This window comes from Orbicella franksi, chromosome 9, assembly GCF_964199315.1.
Source record: "Orbicella franksi chromosome 9, jaOrbFran1.1, whole genome shotgun sequence".
Classification (NCBI taxonomy): Eukaryota; Metazoa; Cnidaria; class Anthozoa; order Scleractinia; family Merulinidae; genus Orbicella; species Orbicella franksi.
This window is the reverse complement of record NC_138153.1, coordinates 13,721,579-13,748,744: the sequence shown is the minus strand read 5'-3', so window position 1 is coordinate 13,748,744 and position 27,166 is coordinate 13,721,579. Positions and strand designations below refer to the sequence as shown.

Sequence of the window (27,166 nt, the reverse complement as noted above, 5' to 3'; positions counted from 1 at the left end):
ATCTCACAAACGTGAACCTGTTTCAAATTTCAGACTGAATGCGTCCTTATATGATAGATATCTAATGTCCAAATTTCTCTCTGTAGGTTCTTATAGGTCCTTATACATGGGTGTTAACTGTAATTTTTTGTTTGTTTGTTTGATTTTTTTTTTTTTGCACAGTACGACGAGAAGTGTTTCTATGACTCACTGACATATCTTCATATGCCATCAAGACTGTCCCAAATGGCAAATCATGTCAACTCCAGCTCAGATAGACTGGTACGCAACTCTAAAGATACCTTCTACATCAAGACTATAGTGTGTTCCACGAAGCTGACTCAAAATGGTGAGAACTCTTCCGATTTAATTTTATATGGCGAACTCTTTTTGAGAAAATGTCTCCTGACTTTCCAAACAATTTGATGTATGCTCAAAATGTTTCTTTACTGCTCCTAAATGTTTTTATAGTTGACCTTGTTGGCCTGTTAAGATGGAGATCGCAGAAGCGTCAAATCCCGTCTGTGTTAACGTCTTTGCTAAAAATTGACGGAGAGGAAATTGTAAAGGTGAGTGAGTTCATAATTGATTGTGCAAAGGAGGTTTTGGCTATTCCTAAAAACAGAACAAACCTATAATTATGTTTGGTATTTTTTACAGTTCCTTCAGGACATTTTCGATGCTCTGTTTGCTATTCTGAATGAAGGTGCAGAGCAGTACGGTAACCTGGTGTTTCAAGCTTTGGTTAGTAGATACATTGACTTTAATAATTTACGAACTCGCCGAGGGACCAGTTCCCTGTTAGCATGATAGCTCAGTTGATAGAGCACTGCACCGGTATCGCAGAGGTCATGGGTTCGAGTCCCTGAAGTCCCGTGCAATCCTGAATTTTTATATTATATTTTCGGTACTTTTGTTTGTTTTAACCAAAATGAAAGTTAAGATTTTTGAAAGCTGACCTTGGAAATGGTCCTCACGGTGTTTCGAGTTATTTTAGTCCTGTCCAAAATTACTTTTAAGTAAAGGAAACCTGAAAATAATAGTTTACTAAGATAGAAAAACACCAAAGAGATAATACTAAACCATAGAAAAACAAGGATGGTTAAGGATGGGAAAGATTAACACGGATTACAAACGACGAACTTGAAAAATTTAAACTAAACTTTTCAAGATGCGCAAACCGTAGCGTAGCTCCATGACTCTTTAAAAGGGTGAAATATCAGTGGCGACCATACACCCACCGAAAGTGAAGAAGAGGTTGGTGACCAACTATGGCTGTGTCAGTGACAAAAATCATTTTCTCACAAAATTTAACTGTTTATCCAAATTTACATGTATGTGGGGGTGGTGGATATTTTTAATGCAGTGCCGAGTGATTGAGGGCGATCAGTCCAAGGATCATCAAGAAATAACAGTTGTAGAGCTAAGAGGTGACGATTTTAAACTGTTACAACCTACCTTCTTTTTTACAGGTGTTTATCATTTGCATCCTTTCCGATGAGAAGTATCAACACTTTCAAGATGTATTGACGACGTACATTGAAAAGCATTTCAGCGCAGCCTTGGCTCACAAGTATGTTCAACATAACAATGATTTATCTGTGACGACTGTTTGTTAGCATTTGCTTAAAATAAAAATTAAAAAAAACTAGAAAAAGCGTTGTGCTTTGCAAATTATTTGAGAAGAAGAAATCATCTGTAACGTTTTCATCGTTTGATACAGATACTCACTTTTAGAAAGAAATTGACGTATAAATTATTTGGGATATGCGAATTTATATTGCCTGGATCACGTACATGTATTCTGCACTAGCTTTTGGACTTAAAGGTAGATAAATATTGAAAATACTTGCAGTAAATGACTTTCTAATCAGGACAAACGACAAACGGTGTAATCTAATTACCTGACTTACTAAATTTGTATTTTCTTTCTTTTTCCCACCCTGTAGGAAATTAATTAGCTGTTTGAAACAAGCCTTGATTTATACTGGAGAAAATGACAAGATTGAAAAACTCAAAAATGTCATGACGGTAAATGCTTGAATCATTGTTGTCTTGTAAACGTAGAAATGTTTTAATCACACTAGTTATTTCTCAATGCATTCGATGAAATTAACGATTTGTGGAGGTCATAGTGCCTTCTCTCAGATCTAGAACGCGGAACAACACTGCTTTTTGTTATAGGGATTTCTTTGTATCTATAAGAGAGCTCAAAAGTGCTACTACAATTTTGTGCTTGAATAATAAGAATCACAAAATGTTTGTTTCTACCGATTATCCATGGAAAGCAGTACTTGATTTGACGAAAAATAATTGCGATTTTATGTCCCCTATAACTATAACTTATAAGTAGATAATATTTATTATTTTGCAATAGACCATGTTGATATTCTTGGAACCAGCTTACAACTGTCTGAGGCTCATGCGGGGAGTCATTCCCCAGTATTGCACTGCGCATCCCTGCTGCGCATAATTTAACGCGTGATTAGCGCGCACGCATTGAAAAATGGCGGCTTTTTCTTTACGGCTGGTCCTCGCCATAGAGGTAAATCGTCATTTTCTCGCAAACGAGTATGGTGTCCCATCATTTTTTTGCTGTTGTTTTGAATTGAGTAATACATTTCTCTGTGTAAAATAAATATGGACCAATTCTCCGTGTAGAACAAAAAACAATCGTCAGAAACGTGAATTTAGCAAGCAATCGTGACTACAATCATGGTGCTTATAAGGATCTATATGGCTATAAACAAGGTGCTGTTGCTCCTAAACGAACATGGGGACCCCTCATTTTTATTTCAAAATTTGAGTTCCTATCATATAAACAATCAATAGGCAAAGTTTCACAAAAATCTCAGTGCAGACTCTATTTCAGTGGAATGACCTTAAACTGTAAATGGCATAAATCTCTTTTTAATGATATTCCCAGCATGAGCCTCTATTGCAAGCTAGTTCCAGTCCAATACCGAGAATACGAATACGGCCTATTTATTTCGTCCTATTTTCACTCATGTTCTTGTTATTTTTTCAGGCCTTAGAATATCTTTTTAAATTTATTATTCAGTCAAGAATGCTGTTGATCAGGTAAATTGTTTATTCCATTACCTGTGAATGTATCAATATGAATTCCACTCGCTAAACTTCACAGCCAATCAGTAAGTAAACAACTGATTGCTCATTGATCTCTACCCTCCCCTCCCCCGCTCAGTATACTTAATTTTACATTCCCATGCGTTCAGGTCGAGAAAGGAAACCTCAAGAAGTCTTACATGTAAGACTGGTTTACCCTTAGCGATGGACTATGGAGTCAGTAACCTTTTAGAGTCCATGCAAGAAGTCATTAAAACGGAATGAAAGCGTTCTGATCCTTACACGTTTGATTGTGATTTATAATCTTTGTATTGACTTTTGCGCATCAAGCTCTGAAGGAGAATAATACCGTGACAGAATTATTGTCTTGTTTTCATTGGTATCCTCTGTTTTGCTCTTCAGACCGCTCACCGAAAACAGTTTAGTTTTCGGGAGAAAGGAACGGCAACCCTCTTTTCAGATATTTTGTTGTGTATCATCTAGTCGTTAGGTATATTTACTTGGAGTTTGACTACGGTCGCCTGCTTGTTTTCTTCAGCATGCATCGGGGACGAGATGCAGCAAGTTACGAGCAATTCAGGCAGGACCTGAGCTCGGTGTTTACTGATCTTAATGAATTGATGTCTTCACGTATAGCTGATGTTACTGTACAGGTTGGTGCTTACATTGTGCTCTAATTCTTTTGCGGCTCTTTCACTATGCATTAACTCATTTTTGGCCTCGTGCAAAATCTTTCGAAATCAAAGGACGTATCAAAAATATATTCTACTCAGGTAGGAAAGCACTCAGAAAGTAGGATGGTCAAGATTCAATAAGATTGAGAAGGATTGAGAAAAACGAACTTTCACCATGTTCCGGCCTAGCTCTTAGAAGGGCAGCCAGTGGTCCAGATGCTCCGCCTGCCTCGCTATCTGTCCCTATGTGTTGCAGTTTTGTATTTTGTATTTTAGATAACAAGTTTTGCTCATAGAGCAGTTTCAATTGAATTTCGTAAAATCAAAACCAAAGTTATCACTTTAGCCAATCGCAAAGGACGCAGACAACTCATTGAACCAATCAATGAAAAATGCAAGCAAATACATGTAACTGACGCAAACCGCGGGAAAACGTGTGCGAGCACGTCAGGATTGGTTTTGGTTTTACTTCTGATTGGATGACAAAGTGGCGCCAGACTTTTAAGCCAATGGCGTAGCGTTATGATACAAAATCGAAGAAAATGCGAATGACTTTCGACAGTCAAGTGCAAACCACTTTACGGAAGATTTTAAGAGAACCCTAGTAAACTAACGTTTCGTTTGTTTTCTAAGTTTACAAAGCTAAGTAGATCTACTTGTTTGAGCGAGTTCAGACACACGATAACAGAGATTGCACGATATAGTCTTTCAAGTACTTGATATGACATGAAAAAATGTTGCCATCTCGGCAACTAATTTCCATTTTATCTTCATTTGTCTTGATGTTGAACAGTCTTTAGCAATGCAACATTTTGTTGGAATTTACCAAGACGCTTTAAAAGTTTTTAGCATCGAGGAACTGAGGTATGTTATTTACCATTGTGTTGCAAATGTTTGCAGACTGCATCAATCAGCTTTTGTCCCCTAGCCATATTCAAACTGTTAGGAATTGAATTGGAAATTTGTGAAGGTTAATGGTCTTGTTAATTTTCAACCAATTCCTCTCGCATTCACCATAGTTTTGACGAGGTACATTGTAATCATATAACTAGGTATCCGCGCTAACGGACATTGCATCGCTCAAGAATGTCTCTGTATTAGTTTGAGTGGGTTTGAAATTACATGGTTGTGTTTCAGTATTGCAAAATCAGGAAATATGATAAAGTGGAACATCTTTATCGTGATTAACTTTTTTAACCCAAAGAAACAGAAATGTAACAGTATCGGAGTACAGCACTACTATACCTTGCTATTCGGTTTTTGGATGCAGATTAAGCAACGCGGAACATTATTGCTTTGTCAGCCATTAGTTTAATGTATTGTTTCTCTCTTTTGCTTGTAGTATGATTGCTAAGCAATTCCTTCTCAGCGTTGTAAAGGACCAAAAGGCCCTCACCAGTAGTAAACTACAGTTTATTGATGCCACTGTAAAGAGTGAACTCTTTGTACACAAAGGTAATTATTCCTATAGAGACTCTGGCAGTTCCACTTGTATCTGTGCTATCATTTTGTTCCACCATGTTACAACCCCAATCCTACCCCAACTCCTGGGCAAGGGGTCTCTCCTGTCACAGTAAGCTGTATAGGTATGTTGTGCCTGGACAGCACATGACTTTCTTTAAGTTTACTCTGAAAATGACATTGTACACTGTTCAATTTTGATATGGAGCGTGATATCAAGTTGTGGAAGTTTATAGATTTCATGGCTTATACCATTTTCAAAAGGGTGGTGCTCTCATAAAAAAAGTCCGCTTTGAACAAGTCCTGGTGACGTTGTGTTGCAATCAAGTTGTACATAAATAGACCAATTTCGATATATTATAATTCAGCTTAAAACAATAAACCTCAGCACAAGGCTCCCGGGAATAAACCCCACAAACTCTGTATTTATTCCCCGGAACCTCGTGCTGAGGTTTATTGTTTTAGGCTGAATTTTGATATGTCGAAATTGGTCTATTCATTTGACTTTATTCCTGCAAAGAATCAAGACAAACCCTTATGCCAGTCCTGGTGACTATCATTCAACAACACTTGATACAAAAACAAGACATGAGGACATGTGCAGAGATACTGGGATCAATTCTCACAGCTTTGCACCACGGAACTGCAGTAAGTATATAACAGCCATTGGGCATGCCACACGTCAATGTATTTAATATTTGGTATTAAACAAATGAAAACAATTACTGTGTTTCTTTTTGCCGTTATTCTAAAATTACTTATAGAAATCACTGTATTTTTATCGAGTTAAAGCCGTGAGGCAAGAGAAACCCTAGTTTACGACTAGCAACTAGAGACTAGCTCTTAACCATTTGGTGGGCGTTTTTCATTCGTCCAAAACTTTCCAGTGGGGGTGGGGGAAGGGAAATGGGACATTTTTTTCCTGAATTTCCTGAAACAAGGATAACCTCGTGAGGTATACCGAAATTTTGGAAAATTTATAATCGGAAATTTCTGTTTCATTTGATTTTGTTCCCGGGATTTTTGAAATCTTCGAATGGTACATATTTCGGAAATTTTACAATTTTCGGATTTTCTATAAACTTTCCCTGGAAAGTTTTGTACCATTTGCCAGCGTTTCCAAAAATTCCAGAATTTTGGTTTAATGGAAAGCGCCCCATGTTATCCCAAGTTCCACTTGTGCTTTTTCAACTTAATAGAAACAAGGAACATGTCTTTTTATATACATTATTATTATTATTATTATTATTATTATTATTATTATTATTATTATTTCTTAGATAATATGAAAGGTCAAGATGTCACACACACTAAAAACCGCTTTAAAGTCGAATGGCTCACTGACATTTTTATCAGGCTTTGTTGCTCCTTGTGAGTTCTTTGTTTATCGTAGGAACTTTCCATAACTTACAAAAATGTTTTCTACTCATGTAGAAGGGTCCAATTGAAGAGGATGTGTATCTCGTTGTAAGAACCCTGCTGCAGCCTGTGTTTCAAACAGTAATGACGGTGGACAGGACAAGTGAACTGGCGGTAAGTGGTCTTGTCAATAAATGATGCACTGCTGCAATGCTTTGTTGTCTGTTTACATCTGTATGTGATTATAAATAGAACGTACCACTCATCTGCTCCAAGCAGATTGGTAAGCGGTTTAAGGCCGTGTGATAGGGCAACATTTTCTTTCTACTTATCTTGCAACATTGTTGTATTGCAAATTGAAAAGCATTATTTCGCGTATTACCACCTCTGTACCTAGTCGCGGCAACATGTTTGGACATGTTGCAAAAAGATGTCTACTCCGCAGCCTGTTTGAACTTCTTGCAAAGCTCTGCAACACGGGTGGTAATACGAGCAAGTCGCTTGACTATTTCAGTAGAATAATATGTTCACTTGCATTGAACACAGGTGATGAGCGTATGAATTCATGAGCTGACAGCAAACAGGGCCTACAATCTGGAGCGACGTTTCTCAAACAGATTAAACCTATTCGCTCTAGGCTCTAACAACGACAATTTAATGTAAAGATCTTACACGCCTACGCACTGTGGCAAAACAGGCTAAGTCAACACGCAAACAGGTGGATATCTAGCAAGTGTTTTGTCCCTCTCTATTGTTGTCACGTTTATTCATTCCCATAATCATTTTCTCATTCCCCTCCCTGTCAGATCCAGCAACATGCTTGATTTGACAGTGCTTTTATTTTGGGTTTTTACACCTCATTGCATCCAATTTTTCAGAGGCATTTTCTGGCAGTGTTGACAAATTTACTGTGGATCATGAAAGAGGAGCATTACCAGCGATATCTGAAGGAGTTCAGCAACAACAAGGAGCTCAAGGATTTCCTGGTCAATGTGTTTGTGGTATTCACTGAGATAGTCAAGCGTGGAATCTTCCTCAGAGACTGGATCGTCATAATCGTCTTAGGAAACAGGTGGGCAATTACTACTTAAGAGTTGGTTCATGCTTAGCGTGCGTATATCGAGTTATGGATCCACGCGTGAAGTTTGGAGAGCACAAAAGAAGCGTAAGAGTTGCTCGAGGCGACAGCCGAGAGCAACTCTGGCTTCTTGAGTGCTCTCCAAACTTCCCAAGTGTTCCATAACTCGATATACGCACAGCCAAAAGCATGAACCAATTCTTTTGTAAGATGGCGACAACAACTTGGGAGCTAAAACATGTTTTATTTGTGATTGACTACAAAGTTCTCACAATGCACGGCAAAGGAAAACAAAGATCATTAGCATCCTAACACGCCACAATAAGTTGATCAACGGTTGAACGAAAACGCTTAACCTGGTTTCTAAAATTGGCAATGAAAAATTCGCTTCTTCGAATTAATTATAATGAAAATGTAGACGAACAAAGTCAAAATACCCACCTTTAAGTAAGCATCTTAGCTTGGCAAAATTAAGTCAAAGGCTCGAAGTAGAGTTTGGATTGTTCAGAATAATCTTCACATTGCTTAAACAAAAGGAACTTGCACCAAACTCGACGGAAATTTTGCAGCTAAATTGAAACTGCACACGTCATCTTAGATACGCACGGCCGTGCGTACATAGAGATTTCGTTCATGATGGCTTAATAGGAATTAGATAGGATCAGAGCGCGCGCTTTGGTGTAAAGTTCCTTGGAAACAAGTGTCGGTAACTCAATGATGGAGGGTGCGGTTTTGTATCTGAGGCGTTGCTATGTACTGTGACTTAAGTTAATGACGAAAAATGTGCGTGACAACTCTCAGACTGCTTGGGCAATATCATCTGAATATCTTGTGTAATTCAAGGACAAACTTCAAACATGTCACAAACGTTGCCCATTGTGCCTTTTCATTTTAAACTCACAGTAACCTGTCAATGTTTCCTTCTTTTCCAGCGTGATTCTCAGGGCCATTCAGAATTTTTCACAAGCTCTTTTGGATAATTTTTCTGGAGAAAACTTCGACTATCAGGTGAGATGTCTTTGCTTGTAATGAGTATGTATTAAATTGATTTTGTTTTAACGTGCTGATTGTAAGTCTTGCTTTTTCCAGTTGTGGAACAACTACTTTAACTTGTCAGTGTCATTTCTGACTCAATCTCACCTTCAACTGGAGAACTTTACTGAAGTGAAGAAGAACAAGATCATTGACAGGTAATTACATGAAGTACTTGACGAATGCTACCCTCACCCAGTAAACAGCCCACGGGAATTAGGACCAGCGCACGAAGAAAATAAATGATCGCCAGGTAGCAGAGCTGTAGTCAACGGCATGTAGAACCGCGTTACTAAATTTTCATACCATTCACTTTTCAAATAAAAGAGAAAACGATAGACATGGCGTCAGTTAAGAAGTGTTCGAAAGCTGCTGCGTAACAGAAGTGGTGACCAGTACTAAAAGAAATAACGAGTTTTGATCGGCTGTGCATAGAAGTTAGGATTTCCAGCGTGAAAATGCCATCTTAGGAATTTTGATTAAAGACTGGAAATTTTGAAACTTGTGTCTGTTAGTTGCCTTGTTGAATTGGGCACCTGAATTCAACTGAAAGAAATTTTGTCTCTTGATCGCATTGCATTAATCTTACCCAGGTTCTACAAAACTTGAAGCAGCTAACTTATTTGTGCGCTTGGAGGCGTACCTAGGATATTGCATACAACATTACTAGACACCAGTTGATATAAATTTGATATATTTGTTTTTGTTTCTGTAGATATGGTGACATGAGACAAGTCATGGGTTTTGAGATTGTTCACATGTGGCAGAGTCTTGGTAAGTCTTGATCGTTATCCTGAGAGATTTCTCTCTGAGAAAAAAATAAAAAAAAACCGCTTTGTACTGTAATAATGTGCAAACTTGTGTTTAGGTCAATGCTGTATACAAAACATCCGAATGAGAGCGCTCCATTAGGAAAGATACTGTTCTCTACGTTGTATCAGTCGTGTTTTGACATGAGCGTGTATTTTGACGTAATAACCTGGACTTGCATATGTGTTAGGGAAAGAATGAGTTGTAATTTTAGTTTAGATCTTTCGGTGTTTCTCTTTTCTTTACTTCCGTAAAGTATTCCGTGAACTACAAAAATGAAAGAAATGAATCCTAAATTTTAAACGTTGCAAAGAGGTTAGATTTTCGGGTGCAGGAGAAGTAACGCTAAAACAAGTTGGTAACCACGTCTTTCTGGCGGGAAACGGACGCGTGTAGGTGCTGATCGCTAATAGGCTAAACGGAAAATTGCGGTTTGTCAATAGAAGATGTAGCATTTCCTGTGTGTTTTCCTTGGTGTCTCACTTATTAATCTTCTTTTGTTTATCCTTTTTGACCAACAGGTTCCTCTCAGAGCCATTTCATTCTTACGTTGGTTTGTCCTTTCCTGGAAATGACTCTTGTACCGGAAACAGGTGATATAAGCTTTTTTCCTGTTTCACATTAGCGATTTATTTTTGTGTGTGCATCAAGTCAACTGGTGATGGAAGCAAGATCGGTGGTAGGAAGAGCATGATGGGACACATTTGCTAACTTCCCGTCATCCTTCATGTGCTTCCTTTCTTACTCTTTCATTTGTCGTCTTGGTGCTAAATTGGACGGGTCTAGGAAGAAGAGTGTTTCAAAAACGACAATTTATCAGTTCAACCGAACGGACTTCGTATGAACAAAATTGAGGGTAACAGGAAGTCTTCTAAATTATTACATTTCCCCGTTTCTTGAAGTTTTTAACTGTTTTAATTATTATTTTATTTTATGAAAATACTTCCTTTTAGTTTGTTTCCTGATTTCATTTCACAGTTCATCTCACAGTCGTTGTTCATGTTGTGTTCTACAGAATTGCGCAGAGCTACGTTACCAGTTTTCTATGACATGGTGGAATGTGAGCTGAGGACGAAAGGCGTGGCTACCATGGTATGTACATTATGTTTACTCTGACTTTGTACTCGCGCGAAAACCGCTTATATGTTCCGTTTAAACGCGGGTATACATGCATACATGAGGCAGTCAATCGCCACTTCGTCGACAAACGGGGTTGGAAATTGAAATTATATTATCGTGATATTGAAGCAAAGAAAATGTCTTTCAGTTTCCTAGGTTTCATCGTTAGTTAGATAATCCTTATGGAACATTTTTAAACAAAAGCTCGGTGAATTATATAACACAAGATATCGTAGATATCATGAGTGGATTTACAAAAACGTGGTCAAAGAAACGTGCGCTGTTTTGCACTAAATGAGCTACACGCTCGCATTTTAAGACTCCTTAAGGCCCAAAAATCACGACAAAAAACGTGACAAAGAGGGCGACGGAAAAGAATTACTGGCATGGCTTTTAATTTTTATATCTTCTACTTTGGAGATGACACGGTTTTCATAAATCCAGATACTAGTTAACATATACATTATTGTGTAATACAGGTAGAATTCTGCTTATTCTAAATTTGTTGGGGAAAGGAGCTCTTAAAATAAATGCAGCGTTGTCGTTGTTATGACCTCTCATGAGAGCGTTTCGTTTTGTTTTCTCGGTCACCGTGATCAGGTGGAAGCCAAAATAGTGAATGAACTTGACCGGCTGGTGAGTGTGGACAAGAAAGGAGACAAGGAGTACAAGAAACTCTTCAAGCAAATGTAAGACATTCCCACGTCAAGTCTCATTTAAACCCACTGTTTCAACCGAAACGGCCAACCTGTTTCATCGTTTTCAAACTGCTGCATCGAATTCTGGGCAAGTTAGCATATTTCTGTTGAGAGCATATCGTGATAACCGTAGCCGTGCTCGCAAGTTCTCGCGCGAATTCCAGATTAGTTTAAAGTGAATCGGTCAATCGACATGTCGTGTTTTTTCACAAGGATCTTTGCTTGGCTTCATAAAAGAGCACATCACTGTCAGATGGATACTGCGAAAAACAGATATTTCACTACATAATTAGTAATATTTCAAACACGAGAGAAAGAGTTCTATTACATTTCCAACAGATTGTGGGAAGCATATTTTTGCGAACTCAAAGGTGTTTGGAATTGTAGTCAAACACTGTTCCGTGTGTTTTGAAATACCTCCTAAATCGAAACTGAACCTAACCAGAAAACGGAAGAATGAATTAACAAGAACGTATGCTAATTTAGGACACATTTCCAAGCACTGTCACGATTATGATTTCTTTTGTTTCAACATGATGAATTATTCATGGCACGACCGTCATGTTTAGTGTCCACTCTTCTAACCTGATGTCATAGTCATAGTTTTAGATAAATTATTAACATGAATTGTTTCGTTTCTATATCTTCGTTCTTCTCGCAGTCTAACGGAAAAGTTCAAGGAAGGACTTCTCGTTCCTGAAGAAGGTTTAGCGTTCGTAAGTCGTGTAACAGACCTGCTGGAGTTGCTACTTGAGTACAGGTATGGCCTCGTGGTTTAGTCAGTATGAGTTAAATACAGTTGAACCCCGCTAACTCTCAGGGGAAACGAAAAATAGTTCTGCATAGCGGGAGTTCGCTAGTATAGCCGATAGTAACTAACTAAAAGGCAAATCCAAGAAAAATTGGTTTGAGTTCGAAATAACGGGGAATAGACCTTTTTCGCTTGGGCGGTTTGTTTTCCCACTACAGACCACGTGATGTTCTCTAGAGATTTGTTCTTTTATCCTTCTAAAAATTATTTATTCATATGCACGCGACTATTTGAAAATTTGAAAGGAAGAATTCTCAAGAGTATCATCACATGGTCTGAAATGGGGCAACAAGCCGCCCAGTCGAAAAAGGGCTATTTGAAATAACCGAGTTCACATTGGCCGGCTCCAACTTTACTGATGTAGATTCCAGGTCGCAGCGGTTTTCGCAATTATGTACTCTGGAAAGTTGAAATGTCTGGCGGTCTGTGGTTGGCTCTGTTACTATGACTGACAATTGATTGGCGGGAAATTGGAAAATGGCTGTCCTCGATGGAATTGAAATTTTCTAGAGCATTCAGAGTTTACCGTCCCACACTATATGATGTTTTTTTTTTCTTTTTCTTGTCACTTACTTGCTTTAGAACTTGATAACGCTGTTGGGAGCAATTATAGTTTGGTCGTGTTAATTGATACATATTTTTCTACAGGAGAATATCTGCTGAAGATGACAGAGAGCAGAAAATGAGTTGCCTTGTACTTCTGCTGGTAACAAAACAACTGGACTTTATTATCATTTTCTGAAAATAAGAAAGAATTTTAATCTGAACACGAGAAGTTTTCATTATTTTGCTTTTTCTTCTCAAATGCTATCGAATTTCTGTATTAATTTGAGTCTGCATGGCTTACCACAATCCTCCTGTAGAGCTTAATCTAAGTGAAAGAATGATATATTGAAATTAAAAAAAATATATTACTAAATAGCCCAGAAACACATCCAGCCTTATCCAGAGATCGTTATTCTACTTATCTTCTCGTAGAAAGCAATGGAAGGGATATTATGTTACATAACCAGAGCCTCCAGAAAGCACGGTCTGTAAGACGCTTTACCTCCAAAACCTCCCTTCGACGTTTTTGCTTTTCTGTCATGAGCTGGTCGTTATCTAACGACAGCAAAAGTGTCAAGAAACTCTGAACATGCGAAGATTTGGCCCGTACGTCCTTAATTCGCCAAAACACGAATACGACTTTATTTACGGAACTTTGCAGTCGCAACTCTGTGTTCTAAAATGTAATGGCAAGGCATTTTTTGTGGTCATGCATTATCCTTGTCGTGTTGTCCCTTTCAGGAATTTTACCAAAAAATCGGACGTGAAGACATGTACATCAGGTATGTAAAAAATACTTGAAATAGCTTTTTTTTCCGATAGCAAGCAAGAAAGTTTCTTTTTCATATTGTGTTTCCGGGTTTAGCTGTAGTAGGATTTGTTTTGTTGTTTTTTTTGTTTGTTTGTTTGTTTGTTTGTTTTGTTTTTTGTTTTTTCGTTTTCGTTTGCTTATTTCCTGATGCAATCTGGCCACCATCTGTTTTTATAACACTGCGTGGTCCGAGATCTCAATATGGAGTGCACAGAAGGTGGATTCATAGAATGCTGCATTTTAAAAACGTCCCACCGCGGCCTGGTGGGCCACTTGGCTCGTATGCAGACTTTACCTTTTTACCGCGCAATGAGGTCAAAATTTCCCATCAAGCTTTGCACAGATAAACATGGCGGCATGCGGGAAATTTGAGATCCTAAATTAGCAGAAGTAAAACCCCAGCAATCAAAACAGGAAAAGAATTATCGACTTCAAATCGCTGAAGTAATTTGGAAAAAAATGTTTTTTAGCCAAGATGTCCTTAAACCGTAACACGAAGCTTAATAATAAAAATAACAACAACAACAACAACAACAACAGCAATAATAATAATAATTATAATAATAATAATTTACCAATTGATATAGCGCATATTTACATATTCCATCAATAGCGCTTTACAATCACCATAAAAATAAAGGAAAATTATAAATTATAAAAATACTTCTTAAAAAGATAAGTCTTAAGTCGAGATTTAAAGCTGTCAAGTGATGTTGCTTGACAAAGCTCTTCAGGTAGGCCATTCCAGAGTTTCGGAGCTGCTGCTGAAAATAATCTGGCCCCCAATGTTGGAAGCATCTTTCCCTTGGGATGGTCCAATAAGAGCTTACCAGTAGACGTAAGATTATATGATGAATTCGATTTTATACTAATGAGATCACTAAAATAAGTTGGTGCAAGGCCATAAATACATTTAAAAGTCAAAAGTAAAATCTTATAATCAATACGCAAAGAAACCGGCAGCCAGTGCAGCTCATAAAGCGCCGGTGTAATGTGAGAAAACTTTCCGACGCCAAGAATAAGTCTTGCTGCTGCGTTTTGTACACGCTGTAATTTAGCGATCTGCGCCTTTCGTAAGCCAAACAATAAACCATTACAATAGTCAAGACGGCTGGTTATATAAGCGTGAACCAAAGTAACTATCAATCATGTTCGAGGTATAATTTCAGTCGCCGCGACGTTCCTTTCCGATAGTTGTTTGTGCTTTTCGTTTTTTTCCTCATCTCGTCTTGTCACCCTTGCCTCTTTCCTCGTTTTCGTTATGTACTACAAATCTTGGTGTGAGACATATGGGATAATTCTCGAAATCAAATTTCTCTGTTTTGCATACAGGTGTATCAACAGACTCTGCGACCTTCACGTTGCTGCAGAGAACTTCACAGAAGCTGGTTATACAGCCCTGAAACACGCTGAACTACTCAAGGTGATCAATCTTCTGCTGATCAGTGTTGAAAATTATTAAAATTACTCTTAGTAGAGTACCCCTGGTAAACTATGTAAGCTTGTTTTTCCACCTTTATGTAAGAATCCTCCTCGCTAAGGCTGGTAAGTTGCATTAGATAGATAGACACCTTTATTTAAAAGTAAAAAAAAAATCTAAAGGTAAAAATTTCAGGGTAGTCCCTTCAGGGAGCTTACAAAGCATCTCTGCGAGCCCTGCTCCTGCTCTACTAGTATACTAATGCATATGCTGCAATCTGATTGGCTGCGCTACTCGTCTAGTATCAGCCATTAGAGTGCAGTGGCTAGAGGTTCTTGGCATAATGGCTACCATTTCTAGTTCCTCAAATTTTACAAGAAAAATAAACGCTATAGCATGACGTGCTGGCGTCATCTTGTCGCCATTATCAAATGCAGAGTTAAGTCTTTCAGTTCAGAGCTAGTAAGTATTTCATAGAAATCTCGAGCTCGTAATCTAATTGTTAATTAGAACGGCTTGTGGTACCAAGGAAGTATTTCACGCATTGCAAGAGAAGAGAGATGTCTATCACTGTAGGCTCGATTACCAGCCGCTGCTAGGGAAATGATCCTGCGAGCGGACCCGAGGCCAGCGGCGGAAATTTAGCCTACCAGTTAAACGTTGTTCTCCTTTTCAACAGTGGCCAGAGACTCTTCTGGAAGATTCACCAGAATCTCTGAACGATTTCCAGCTCAAGGAAAAGTTATATTTGGATGCTATTGACTATCTAGATAAAGGAAAGGTAAGTGATTTTGTTTTACTTTCTTTCAATGTTCCATCGTTACATTCCTAATTTTCCCTAATTTTCCCTCTTTTTGTAGATTTCATGTGATCAAATTATGACCTACCATCTTTTAATGTAGTTATGGGTGAAATGCTGCAACCCTGGCCAAAATTCCATGGGACACCTATTTTATCAACGACAACCTGATCATTCGTCACAATTGCTACAAAATAGAAATTCCCCTTCCCTTCCCCAGACAATTTTGCAGGATAGACGATTCCTTCCCCCCCCCCCCTCTCCAACTCCCATAGCCGGTAGCAATAAGAGGCATTGTTTTTTTCCACAACATTTTAAGGGGGATGGGAGTAGGTTAACTAGATATTTTCCTCTTTCAGTGAAAAAAGGGAGGAAGACAGAGTTCAGGGACTGGACTAATTTTATGACCTCGCTTACATTTTTTTTGTTCGTTTGTCCTTTAGACGTGGGAGAAGGCGATTGAGCTGTGTAAAGAGCTGACAGAACAGTACGAATCACTGCTGTATGATTACGTTAAACTTGGCGACATTCTGGTAAAATCCTTAACTGTGTTAATATATGATAAAGTGTTCATAGTGAGAACAAATAGAACAAATAGTGAGAACAAATAGTTTGTTTGTTTGTTTTTTTCTTTTGTTTAGTTTCGTTTGTTGTTGTTGTTTTCTTTGCTACAGACCAAAATGCTCTAGTATGTAAGGCCCTACTTGACCAAAAACTGTCATTGTTTGTCTTTGAACTGGACATTCAAATACTTAAGTGTGTACTGATCTTCTTTTATTATGTCTTGTCTGAATAGAAACAACAAGCCAAGTTCTTCGACAACATCATGAAACAGGTTCGGCCTGAACCAGAGTACTTCAGAGTAGGATTCTACGGCAAGGGCTTTCCGTCTTCGGTTAGGGTACGTCCTTCGACAAAAAAAATCATTTGAGGAATATCGAATGAGTTTGTACTTTTGCATTAGGCGTGAAGGTCGTTCTGATGTCTGTCCGTATTGTACCCGGCACTGCTGGTACATGACAAATGCTTAGTTCCTTGCCCCCGAGTGAGTGGGGGATGTGACAAATGCTTTTGACATATTTCTGATGTGATGTGTTTGGTTCAACTAATCAAAATCTCAGCATTGAAGAGCGCGGGGTTCACATGGCAAGATACGCTGGCGGGAAATGTCAACTTCACCTTCAATTGTTTTGACTGGCCAGTGCAAACGTACCCCATCAGAACGTTCGTCAAAACGTTATCAACGAGCGATGGGGGCTTTGGAAATGTTAACTCGTGTGCAACTATTAAGTCAACATTACCTTTAACAAACACCTATATCTTGACATGATTTCACTGTCCTCTAGAATTTTGTATGGGCTTGCATTCTTAAGTCCTTTCCATCTTTGGACAAAGTTGCATTTTGACTATCATCATTTATTCATGTATCATAGAGAAGGCAATCTTTGATATTTTGTCTTAACGGGACACTTTTCTCTCCTTTGCATTTCAGAACAAAGCGTTTGTTTATCGAGGTCAAGAGTACGAGAAAATCGGCTCGTTCAACCAGAGACTAAAGGCACAGTTCTCGGATGCTCAAGTAAGGAGTGATTTAATTCTTGTTTATATTTACACATTTGCGAGAACTTCACCTAACTCTGTTGTCAAAGCTAGGCACACGTGCAGTTAATTACTTTTGTCCAAGGATTTCACCCTCAAAAACCATTTCTACATGTGTCTCACATACTTATTATTCAACTTCACGAGACTTGATATCAGGAGGCTTTTAATGTTCACTCAAGTTGATTTCTGTAAAGTGCTATGATAATTGAGTACTGTAGATTGGATTGAAAAGGCCCTTAAAATCGACAATGTATATATGAACCTATTAGTCTATCCTCAATATATTGTTTAGAAACGTTTCAAACCCGCTCAAATGAATTCTTGTTTTTTAGATGATGGACAAGAACACACCTCCAGAGGATGATATACTGGAATCTGACAAGCAGTGTATCCTCTGTTTTCCTTCTATATTTATTGTTTAAATGTCTTGTAATGTAATGTAATGTTAAAACGCTAACTTAATCATGTCATGTAGCCCAACACTGAAGTATTCTACATTCTCAGTGTAGTTTAACAACAGAGTCAATCACTTATCGAGACCTGCAACTCGAATGAACTTTTACAAAATAGCGATCTTGTATTGCCAGTTTTCATGTGACATCATCAATTTCCAAAATAAGAAATTACCAATCCTTGTGAAGTTTTAGTTTCATCAGATGTAAGACCCTCTAATAACTTGACGTTTTGCAACGTTTAAGCCCGACAGGGTTCCTCATTATGTAATGGAGCACGTCGGAATTTCCAAGTCTATGCGTTGCGTGACATTAAAATGGCGGCTCGATAAGGCTGTCGAGTAAGTAAAAGATGAGTTATTGCTCAAGTTTGTACTTACTAAACAGTTCTTGCTCTAGACGAAGTATTCATTTCAATGTATCGGAGCTCTAGAGTAATAACGTTTCGTTTCAATGGCAAAACTCAATGACAGATGTTTCTGTTAGTTTACGGCTACCATATGTGTGTCCCTCCGAGGGGCACATCATACAAAGCTCTATAAATTTGAGTGAAACACTTTCCCGAATAACGCGCGGATGGAAAACCGCACAGACCTAAAACTTGGCGTGGTTATTTATATATCAGTCATCTTTCATATCGCAGCTTCTTGACTTAATTTATTGAATGGTTACGATTTTTATTTTTGATGGCGTGACACTGCAAACCAGCCATAAACAGCTGAAAACCTCGTTGAAGTGCTGCATGCGTAAGTTTCTCTTGACTGGTTCCAGATCTACAATGTTGTCGAGTGATTCCCATCTCGGAACACGAAGAACGTTTTTCTGGCAAAGCAGTTGATGATAAAATTGCAGGGTAAGTGCTACTTATTATTACGAGAGGAAACTGATATCATCTCCTTACTTGAGATTGTACTGTAACTAACTGTGTTGTACTTAAAGGAGCTCAGTCTCGTTATTTTGAGTTATTTTGGCCACATACAACATTACCTTTGAATGGTAGGAAACCGGCTGAAAATAACATTTTAATAAGGTAGAAAAACACCAAAGAGATAATGATAAACCATAAAGGAACAAGAATGGCTAAGAATGGAGAAGATTAACATGGATTACAAACGACGAATTTGAAAAATTGAGGCCAAACTTTTCAATTTGCGCAAACCGTGACTGAGCTCCTTTAAGCTAACTAACTCATTAAATAGCTTAATTCGTTAATATGAAGGAAATAGAAAGAGAAACACTTAAGTCGCAATTCGTTTTAGAACAAAATACATCACCAAGACTTTTCCAGGGATGAGGCAGAATTTTGTCAGTAAAACTTTTTTATGGCTCCATCAATGTGTATTTGGAATTTTTTGTTTTCTTGTGTCTTTGTTTATATATTTGTTTTTGCAGAGGCAGGCTCGATCTCCTTACAACATTAAAATGGGAGTGGCATTATCCAGGAAAGAGCACACAGACTTAGTTATTTTTTCTTAATTTTCAGTCATTATCGTGTAAATGACGTCAGACGCTTCACTAACTCACGGCCTTTGCGCCCGGGATCGGAAGACTTTGCGGTAAGGAACAAGTGTATGCCACTCTTTGTAGATCGTAAAAACATTCCTTCTTTAACAAATATAGAAGCCTAAGCCGTGTATTACACTGTGATAAAACACGACGGGCATTTGAGGACACGAGCCGCAGGCGAGTGTTTGCTACATTTCTCTAGTGTTCTCAAATGTCCGGAGTGTTTTATCACAGTGAAATACACGGCGTAGGCTTCTTCATTTGCTTTATGATATAGAGGTAATGTGGCGAAATTTACGTTATCTGATGTGCGTCATTTGCGTTATCTGATTTCTTTGTTATCAGTCTCTCAAACAATTATTTGTCAAACTTGTGTTCAAATCGACGATTTTATACCAAACCTTTGAGGAAAAGGCTAAAGCTAACACTGAAATAGCCTTTTGTGAGTTACTCTCCAAACTCTTACAGACAACGTGCTGAATTCTAGTTACTTTTTTTGTTTTAGAACTTGTGGTTGGAAAGAACAACCTATACAATCGCCTCACCTTTGCCTGGAATTCTCAGATGGTTTCAAGTCACTTCTTCTGAAAGCGTAAGTTTTGTGATAACGATAGTGGAGTCTCGTACCACGCGTGATGTCAGTAAAAGATGATGTGGCGGTAACGTGTCATGACTGTGTTTTAGAATGTGTTATGAATGTGTTTTGTGGAAAAAGGCCATTTCTGAGTTACCTTGTGCCTCTATTTCAAGACGAGTCTTCATGCAAAACCTCTCATAGGAAAATGAGTTTGATTTGCATGAAAATGAACCTGTAGGGGAAACACATTTTCATACGAATGGTTTCGCTGGAGGACTCGTTTTGAAACCGAGGCAAAAGGCTACGCGCCGGCGCTTGACAACTTTTTGCGTTCCTTGTTGCGTGGGAGTGATTTCAAGGGAACAGTGTGTTCTTGCTCCCTTTCTAATAAAACGTTGCTGTTTTTCTTTCAGATTGAAATCAGTCCTTTACAGAACGCCGTGGAGACCGTGGAGTCCAAGAATAAAGAGCTGGATAGGATTATCACTAATCTGTCCTCAGACACAACTCAGAGTATTAACCCACTGAGTATGATACTCAATGGTATCATTGATGCTGCTGTCATGGGTGGGATAGCCAAGTATGAAGAGGTATGAACCCACCCAAGTTTTTGCTAATTAAAACCTTTGAAAAACGTTGAATCTGACCTAAAAATGCTATAGAACGATGTAAAAGTAAGCTAAATTCTCGTCAACGTTCTGTTTGCCTTCGTCAGAGTAAAATGCTAATTTTTCTTTTGTAGTCTGGTCTCGGACGAAAGAACTTAGTAAGCTACTGCTATGGTTGTTAGGCTCACGGCGTTATAACGAGTACAACGTTAATAATAACTGACAACCCCTTGCTTTTGCAGGCGTTTTTCGCCGCGGAATACCTGAAAAGCAATCCAGGTGATAAGCTACTTATTGACCAGTTGAAACGCGCCATAGAAAATCAGGTGAGGTTATTTTTTTGATTGCGTATCTAATAACACGATGTTTGTTTACAAAACAGATGCTAAGCACTGACAGTGTGTGCCAATTAAGTTATGCTTTAAGTTTTGAATTAATATCTGAACTTTAGTATATTTTTTGGGTGATTAAGAACTATTTTTCGTGTAGGTTAAAATTTTGGAGAGGGGACTTAAACTCCATGACGCGTTAGCAACGAAAGACTTGCGTCCGTTTCATAACAAGATGGAGACGTGTTTTGCTGACATGAAAGCTCGTGTCTCAGGGGAGGAGAGAAAATCATCTAGGCCTAAAGATCTACAGGTTGGTATAAAATTAAATCACCAGGATTCTCATTCAAATTGCAGTTTCATTTGTCGTCAGTGCGATATTATTTTGCTTATCACTTTTCATAGATTCCTTTGCCTCCGATACCCTCTAACCATGCCGCGACACTTCCGCACATAAGGGATTTAAGAAAACAGAGCTTACCTGACATTGGCAGAGAGTAAGTAGATAAATTTGATATTGCACCTGAAGGTCCGTGTGTCAGCAGTCCTGTTAATTCCCTGATTTGTTTAATACCAGAAGTGTTCCTGTGACGAATTCAAAACAGAGGCGTCAAAGCGAGTTTCCGCCACCACGAAGCATGTGGTACGACAGCGATGACCAACCAGCCAAGAAGGTGATGGAACACTTTCTTTCTTGCTTGCCTTTCGCTGGATTCACTTCAGTTAAAGAACATTTTGCCCTCGCGTTATCTTCCATATTCGGCTCTCCATTAGAAGGGAAAATATGTAAATCTCTCCCACTGTCCTTATTTTTTGGCTTTTCGCTGCGCTTGAATAAAAACCTTGTACTAATTGCATGCCTCATCTTTTGAAATAAATCTTGTCTTTGTTACCACAGTGTTTTTCTTCCTCTCCCTTACAGACTTTCTTTCCTGATGGTTCTTGGCAGTGATGTCTCGCAGTAACGTTGCATATGCTGATAACATTAAGCAAACAGATAACATTTAGAGTGTTCGAGCTTTTTTTTCCAATTGATAATAAGATTCGGAAACTGTTCGGATTCTTTATCTAAGGTCTTCCGAAAATGTGACCTGAACGGTTTTGTTTTGTTGTCCGCTTCTAAAAGAGCTCCCATAAATTGAACCGATCGCCGTAATTGTTACTGCAATAAAATTCCAACACTGCTGTTGTGTTTTTGTCCGCAGATTTCTGGATCAAAGTCCCTGGAAGCTCTTTCAGAACTAGATGAACTTGCTCCGCCAGTTCCAAAGAAGGGCTCTAAACCGGATCTCACATTTGGGATCTCTCCTGAGTCAATACGCCGGAGGACCACGATTGGCGGAAAACTTCACCACAGGAGTTCCTCACCAGCGGGCATGCTCAGAACGGTCACTTCTCCAGTGCAGCCTCTTCGTGACAAGTATGACTTGCTTGATTTGTCTACAAGAGATTTTCGTGTGGAGCCGTTACAAGTAGAATTTCTTAAAGAGCGAACCAGCGACATGTATTTAACTCGGATCGATAAAACTTCGGTGCCGGGTCGTTCGAAAGCCGGTTAACGCTAACCGAGGATTAAAAGTTAACCATAGCATTTTTTTTTCTTGTATAAAAGTGTTTTTTACTGTTTGTTTTGTGTAGTTTGGGATTATTCAAGTTCAAAACTGAAGGACAGACAATATAAACAGAAAACCTCACCGAAAAGTTACAAAACTGAAATCAATATTCTCGCTGATCCTAGGTTAGCTTAATCGAGGTTTGAACAACCCGGTCTAGGGGCCTGTTTCTCGAAGGTCCCGAAAAGGTTTCGCACCCGGAAAGCCGTAGCAAATTCTCAAACCTTATGATTACAGAGCTGTTCATTTACATATTCTTAATATGACCTTCATACAAGAAGTTTCAGGCGTATACACCTTTCTGTTTTAAGATACAGATTAACTAAAAAATGGCTTTGCGGGCCCGAAATGTTTCCGGGGCGTTCGAGAAACAGGCTCCAGGCCTCCTTCGAAAATGTGGGGTGGATTGTCACGCAACGGAATTTGGCTGCGTGACGATGGAAGCGAACGATGAACACGATTGTGTATTTGAGGCGCACCATTTACAGAAACGATAATTCCAAATCTATAGTAATGCCGTGTCTATCACAGGAGCGTTAAATTCTGAATTCCTTGTCACACTTTTGTGTAGTGTAACAAAAACAAAGAAGCTGAAAAAGCGCTCTTTTAGTCCCCGATATTGAAATAATAATCCTCTCAACTGATTTTAATGTAAATTTGTGGTTTTAGGGCCAAGAAGTTGTTGTTATTTTTCTTTTATCAAGACAGTTTTCTCGTCTTGATAGTATGATACTGTAAACAAAATTAATGGTGTTGCTAGTTCATTTACTATTTCCTTCTTCATCTGTTTCAGTGGAGAAATGTCCCCTGCTCTCCCTCCCAAGCGCAAAAGCATGGTGGTCTCCAATCCTACATTAAACGGAGCAGAGACTGGAGGCGAGTCCAAGGTCATCCCCCCTCCTGCTAGCGAAGACAATCTCCCCGCCCTACCTCCCAAGAAATCTGTTTCTCGGATGTCTGCTGAAGTGAACGGCCCTCCGGTTCCAGAAAAACCAAAGGTAAGAGAAAACGTACATTTCGGTCAGCGCCATGACGGTATAGCACAAATGCGCATTCCTGTTTTTTACTATTTTTTTTTTTCTTTTTTTGCGAACAAGTGTTAGCTGACCATACGGCTGCACACGCTATTACAACTGTAGTATGTCTCTCATGTTTGATTGTTCTGTGCCCTAAGTCGGTAGCATTATTTACTTGTAATTTTTTTTTCCTCCTACGTGGAAGAACAAAAAAAAAGAAAACACAATTACTCTGCCCAGCGTTCGAACCCAGACCTGTCGATCTGGAGTTCAGCGCAGAAACCTTTAAATCACCGTGTCTCCTACGACTGTAGTGAAATAATATATTGGAGGATTTCTTGGTAAGTAAGATAATCTTTAGTCTTATGAGTGTAAACATCGTGGTTAATTGCGAGGGAAGCCCTAACTAAACAGATGATAAATATGCTATTTGTATACTAGGTATTTGGATATTAATGATGTAGCGGTTTTCTGTCTTCCTCTAGCGCCCAGTGACACTGATATCTCCTGATGATGACTGCAATTCTGCACCTGTGCCTCTGTTGCCAGAGAAACGAAAAAGCTACGCTAGCACTGCATCCAGCCGTGCATCGTCAGTGTTCTCTGACTCAGTCCCAGATCCCACGTGTCCTCTGTCACCCTTTTCCCCGTCAAACTCTCTCGGTAATTCGACACAAAAATTCTTCTCGCGGGATCCTCGTGGGTTTTCAGTGGCGTCAGGTTCTTCAGTGTCAACGATATCCCCGACAACTGCCCGACAGGGGGTCCTTACATCGGACGGGTATAACTCCAGCGGGGCAAATGGGTATAGTTACGTAACACCGCCTTCAACACCTACTTATCCACGAGTGCCGTATGATGATGTTTCGTCGCCCAGTACGTCTGTAGCTAGCTGGGTGTCGGAAAGCACAAATTATTTTTCGGCGTCTTCGTTTGACAGCGATTTTATGTCCCCTGGGAGTCCCCCGAAGCGAGGTTTTAACACGGGGATGGAGCCATCGTCGTCAACCCCGCAGAATGTAGATTTTTTCGCAGAAACCTCGCCCACGAAGAATGACTCGACTCCGCCGCTAATTCCGTCGAAAGGGCACGATGACGCTTCAACATTCGTTCAAAAAGTTGAAGGTTGGCCATATTCTGAAACGACATCCACAATGACGTCATCAACGAAGGTGGGGTCACGTGACGAATCAGCGAAACCTCGAACCCCAGTCCCCGCTCCTCGTAGAAACACGTTAAGCTCGTCAAATCGACCCACTGTATCTCGATCTCCTTCGGACACGCCCGATGGCTGGTTGAATGCTCATGGTTTAGGGCAAGACGTCACTCCACCTCCGGTCATGCCCCGAAAATCTCTTTATTTTCCGGCGGATAACAGCCCCAAGTCTCCTCCGCCAAAGCCGCCGAGACCTTCACAGTCTGCAAGTAGATTACCTCCACCGATGCCTAAACCTTACGCTCCAAAATCGACCGAAAATTCACCGGCAGCTCAGCGAGAAGCGCTCAATACCGACACGCAGGACATACCGCCTTCAGAAGGAAAACAAACATGACCTGCTTGATATACACTTTAGGAAATACTCACCCGGTACCCCCAAGGCGACACTTCGTCGTGCCCTTGACCTTACACAAACACTGCATTCTAGCCCCTAATAAATGGACCGGACATTTGACTGAAGGTCCTTCATCGTGACTTCACCAGAAGAATGATATCCTAGCAAACCATATAGAGTTTCTTACAGATTTGTGCTTTCGACAATGTTTCCGTAGTCTTTGGAAGACAGGTCGATCATTAAGCGTGCTGTACATAAGGTAAATGTTAAGTGAATACGAGGGATAGTACAATAGTACAATACGCAATACAATTGTCTCTTGTAACAAAAGTACCAAAAGTTTTCCCAGAAAATAAATAGGAAGTTAATTAGGAAAAGCTATAACGAAGACATAGTAATGTATTATTTCAGATTTTACTAACGTAACTCAGATATTAGGCTCTGCGAATATGGCTTTTTTTAACTTGTGAATAGGAACTTTTTAAAGTTGTAATATTGTACCAGAATATTGGCGTTGAAATAACGCGTTCACAGGTTTCGATTGTTGAAGATATTGTGATATCACCATATCGATCTAAAACACCCAAAAGACGTCTTTTCAATCCACCGTAGGAAAAAAGATGGCGGCTGTACATTTTACCACAATACCTTGCGAACCTAACACAGCCTGCAACGTACAAAGAAAGCCAAATTTTTACAATATTTGTTCCTGTACGAAGGAAGTTGTGTATGCTAGGTTTGAAGATTTTGTAACTCTTCTGTGCGTTTTTATGAACGTTGTTAAGGCTTTCGCTCGCTAAGAACTATGGGTAAATGTACCAGTCGCCATCTATTTTTCCCACGGAGGATTTTATCTTGTATTATTGTATGGTCAGCGGGCGCAGACCATTGTGTAATAAAAGGCAAATGGAGACCTATGATTATTTTTTTATATCGAAGGCCACGTTGATAGTCAGTTGTTCACAGGAATATGCCACAAGAAATATTATAGATAGTAGTTTTCTATTCTTCATATCCGAAATCTTTGTTAATAAAATGTACAGAAAATTATACGGTTGTTGTAGTCAGCCAGAGAATATACACAACAGAATGTTTGGTTATTCTTCCCCGCGGAAGCAGGGACGGTTATCCCAGGAGATGGGTGGTGACATAAGGAAGAATTTTAGAGAATGGGATGACAGTTATATGAAGAGTGAAATAGAGAAACACATTTGCTCTTTCTATTTTTAAACACTTATTTTCCTGAATTGCGTCATTTCCACTTACGCCCCATCCCTTTTCCTGAAAATCACCCACCTCTTCAAGGGCTGTAACGTCTTCCAATGCAAACTAGCAAACGGCATTTTTAGATATAGGAAGAAATTAGATACAGGGAGAAAAACGCGAAGACGTACGAGAAACGTGTGCGTCCATCGGTGCCCCTTACAACTTACACCTTTAAAATGCCATGTACCAAACGCTCCTCAAATCTCAATTCATGTTCACCAGAACCTATTTTAATAATAGGCCCTTTGCACGGTCCGGTCACATGGTACAAAATCACACACGTTGGGAAGCAAATTGCACAGTGGGACTTCCAAAACAAAGGCAGGTCAAGGTGGACTTGTTTGAGTTGCTTTGTTTTGGAAGTCCCTCTGTGCCACATGCGTCCCAGCGTGTGTGATTTTGTACCATATGACCGGATCGTGCAAAGGGCAAATTGATTTTTAAGGGGGGAAGTAAGTAATTTCCTTGACTTTAGGCATCCTACATTATGAATGATTGAACTGAGTTCAGACTCCGTCCACACTACGCCAGAGAAATTTTAAAACGCAACACCGGTCATTTTGGTTTCGTGTTTGAAGGAAACTCGGTCAGGGAACAGTCACATGATTCTCGTGGCGCCATCGTTTTCCGTTTTCAAAACGTTTTCCGTCCACACTAAAACGCAAAGCCGGCGTTTTCAAATTCCTCCGGTTTGAAGAGCGTTTTCGAAAAGCTCCGTTTCGTGACGGATTAGTGTGGACGGTAGGCTTAACCGTAGAAATAACATGAGCTACGTTTTCAAACATTTCTCCGGCGTAGTGTGGCTACCCAAGGTTTTATTGCAAGCGTTAGTTCAATGGCAAGCTTCGTGCTTGATAATGTATTCATTTTCACATTGCTCTCGGGCTGTTTGACTATCGTTATTCCCAAGCGGTAAACTGTCCTTGAAGAATGTAAGGACAAAGCCAGTGATCTTGAATA

General features: G+C 39.3%; 1 protein-coding gene across 1 annotated transcript in view; it reads left to right on the top strand.

The window, feature by feature from the left end:
* The window catches only part of LOC145498035 (dedicator of cytokinesis protein 1-like), a 44,428-nt gene extending 18,438 nt beyond the window's left edge, over positions 1 to 25,990 (top strand). Inside the window, exons 23-60 of the mRNA XM_081477904.1 lie at positions 163 to 328; positions 451 to 548; positions 640 to 723; positions 1,452 to 1,552; positions 1,929 to 2,010; positions 3,008 to 3,060; positions 3,605 to 3,719; positions 4,534 to 4,604; positions 5,083 to 5,195; positions 5,722 to 5,849; positions 6,636 to 6,734; positions 7,439 to 7,632; positions 8,571 to 8,646; positions 8,728 to 8,828; positions 9,386 to 9,444; positions 10,002 to 10,073; positions 10,496 to 10,572; positions 11,200 to 11,288; positions 11,959 to 12,057; positions 12,757 to 12,814; positions 13,396 to 13,436; positions 14,798 to 14,888; positions 15,565 to 15,666; positions 16,128 to 16,217; positions 16,481 to 16,585; positions 17,177 to 17,263; positions 17,619 to 17,673; positions 18,510 to 18,591; positions 19,222 to 19,294; positions 19,750 to 19,836; positions 20,235 to 20,411; positions 20,672 to 20,755; positions 20,919 to 21,071; positions 21,164 to 21,255; positions 21,336 to 21,432; positions 21,964 to 22,178; positions 23,165 to 23,369; positions 23,873 to 25,990. Of these exons, the coding sequence (XP_081334030.1) occupies positions 163 to 328; positions 451 to 548; positions 640 to 723; positions 1,452 to 1,552; positions 1,929 to 2,010; positions 3,008 to 3,060; positions 3,605 to 3,719; positions 4,534 to 4,604; positions 5,083 to 5,195; positions 5,722 to 5,849; positions 6,636 to 6,734; positions 7,439 to 7,632; positions 8,571 to 8,646; positions 8,728 to 8,828; positions 9,386 to 9,444; positions 10,002 to 10,073; positions 10,496 to 10,572; positions 11,200 to 11,288; positions 11,959 to 12,057; positions 12,757 to 12,814; positions 13,396 to 13,436; positions 14,798 to 14,888; positions 15,565 to 15,666; positions 16,128 to 16,217; positions 16,481 to 16,585; positions 17,177 to 17,263; positions 17,619 to 17,673; positions 18,510 to 18,591; positions 19,222 to 19,294; positions 19,750 to 19,836; positions 20,235 to 20,411; positions 20,672 to 20,755; positions 20,919 to 21,071; positions 21,164 to 21,255; positions 21,336 to 21,432; positions 21,964 to 22,178; positions 23,165 to 23,369; positions 23,873 to 24,940 (4,839 nt within the window). The 3' untranslated portion in view covers positions 24,941 to 25,990. The remainder of the gene's footprint in view (positions 1 to 162; positions 329 to 450; positions 549 to 639; positions 724 to 1,451; positions 1,553 to 1,928; positions 2,011 to 3,007; positions 3,061 to 3,604; positions 3,720 to 4,533; positions 4,605 to 5,082; positions 5,196 to 5,721; positions 5,850 to 6,635; positions 6,735 to 7,438; positions 7,633 to 8,570; positions 8,647 to 8,727; positions 8,829 to 9,385; positions 9,445 to 10,001; positions 10,074 to 10,495; positions 10,573 to 11,199; positions 11,289 to 11,958; positions 12,058 to 12,756; positions 12,815 to 13,395; positions 13,437 to 14,797; positions 14,889 to 15,564; positions 15,667 to 16,127; positions 16,218 to 16,480; positions 16,586 to 17,176; positions 17,264 to 17,618; positions 17,674 to 18,509; positions 18,592 to 19,221; positions 19,295 to 19,749; positions 19,837 to 20,234; positions 20,412 to 20,671; positions 20,756 to 20,918; positions 21,072 to 21,163; positions 21,256 to 21,335; positions 21,433 to 21,963; positions 22,179 to 23,164; positions 23,370 to 23,872) is intronic.
* The last annotated feature ends 1,176 nt before the right edge of the window (positions 25,991 to 27,166 follow it).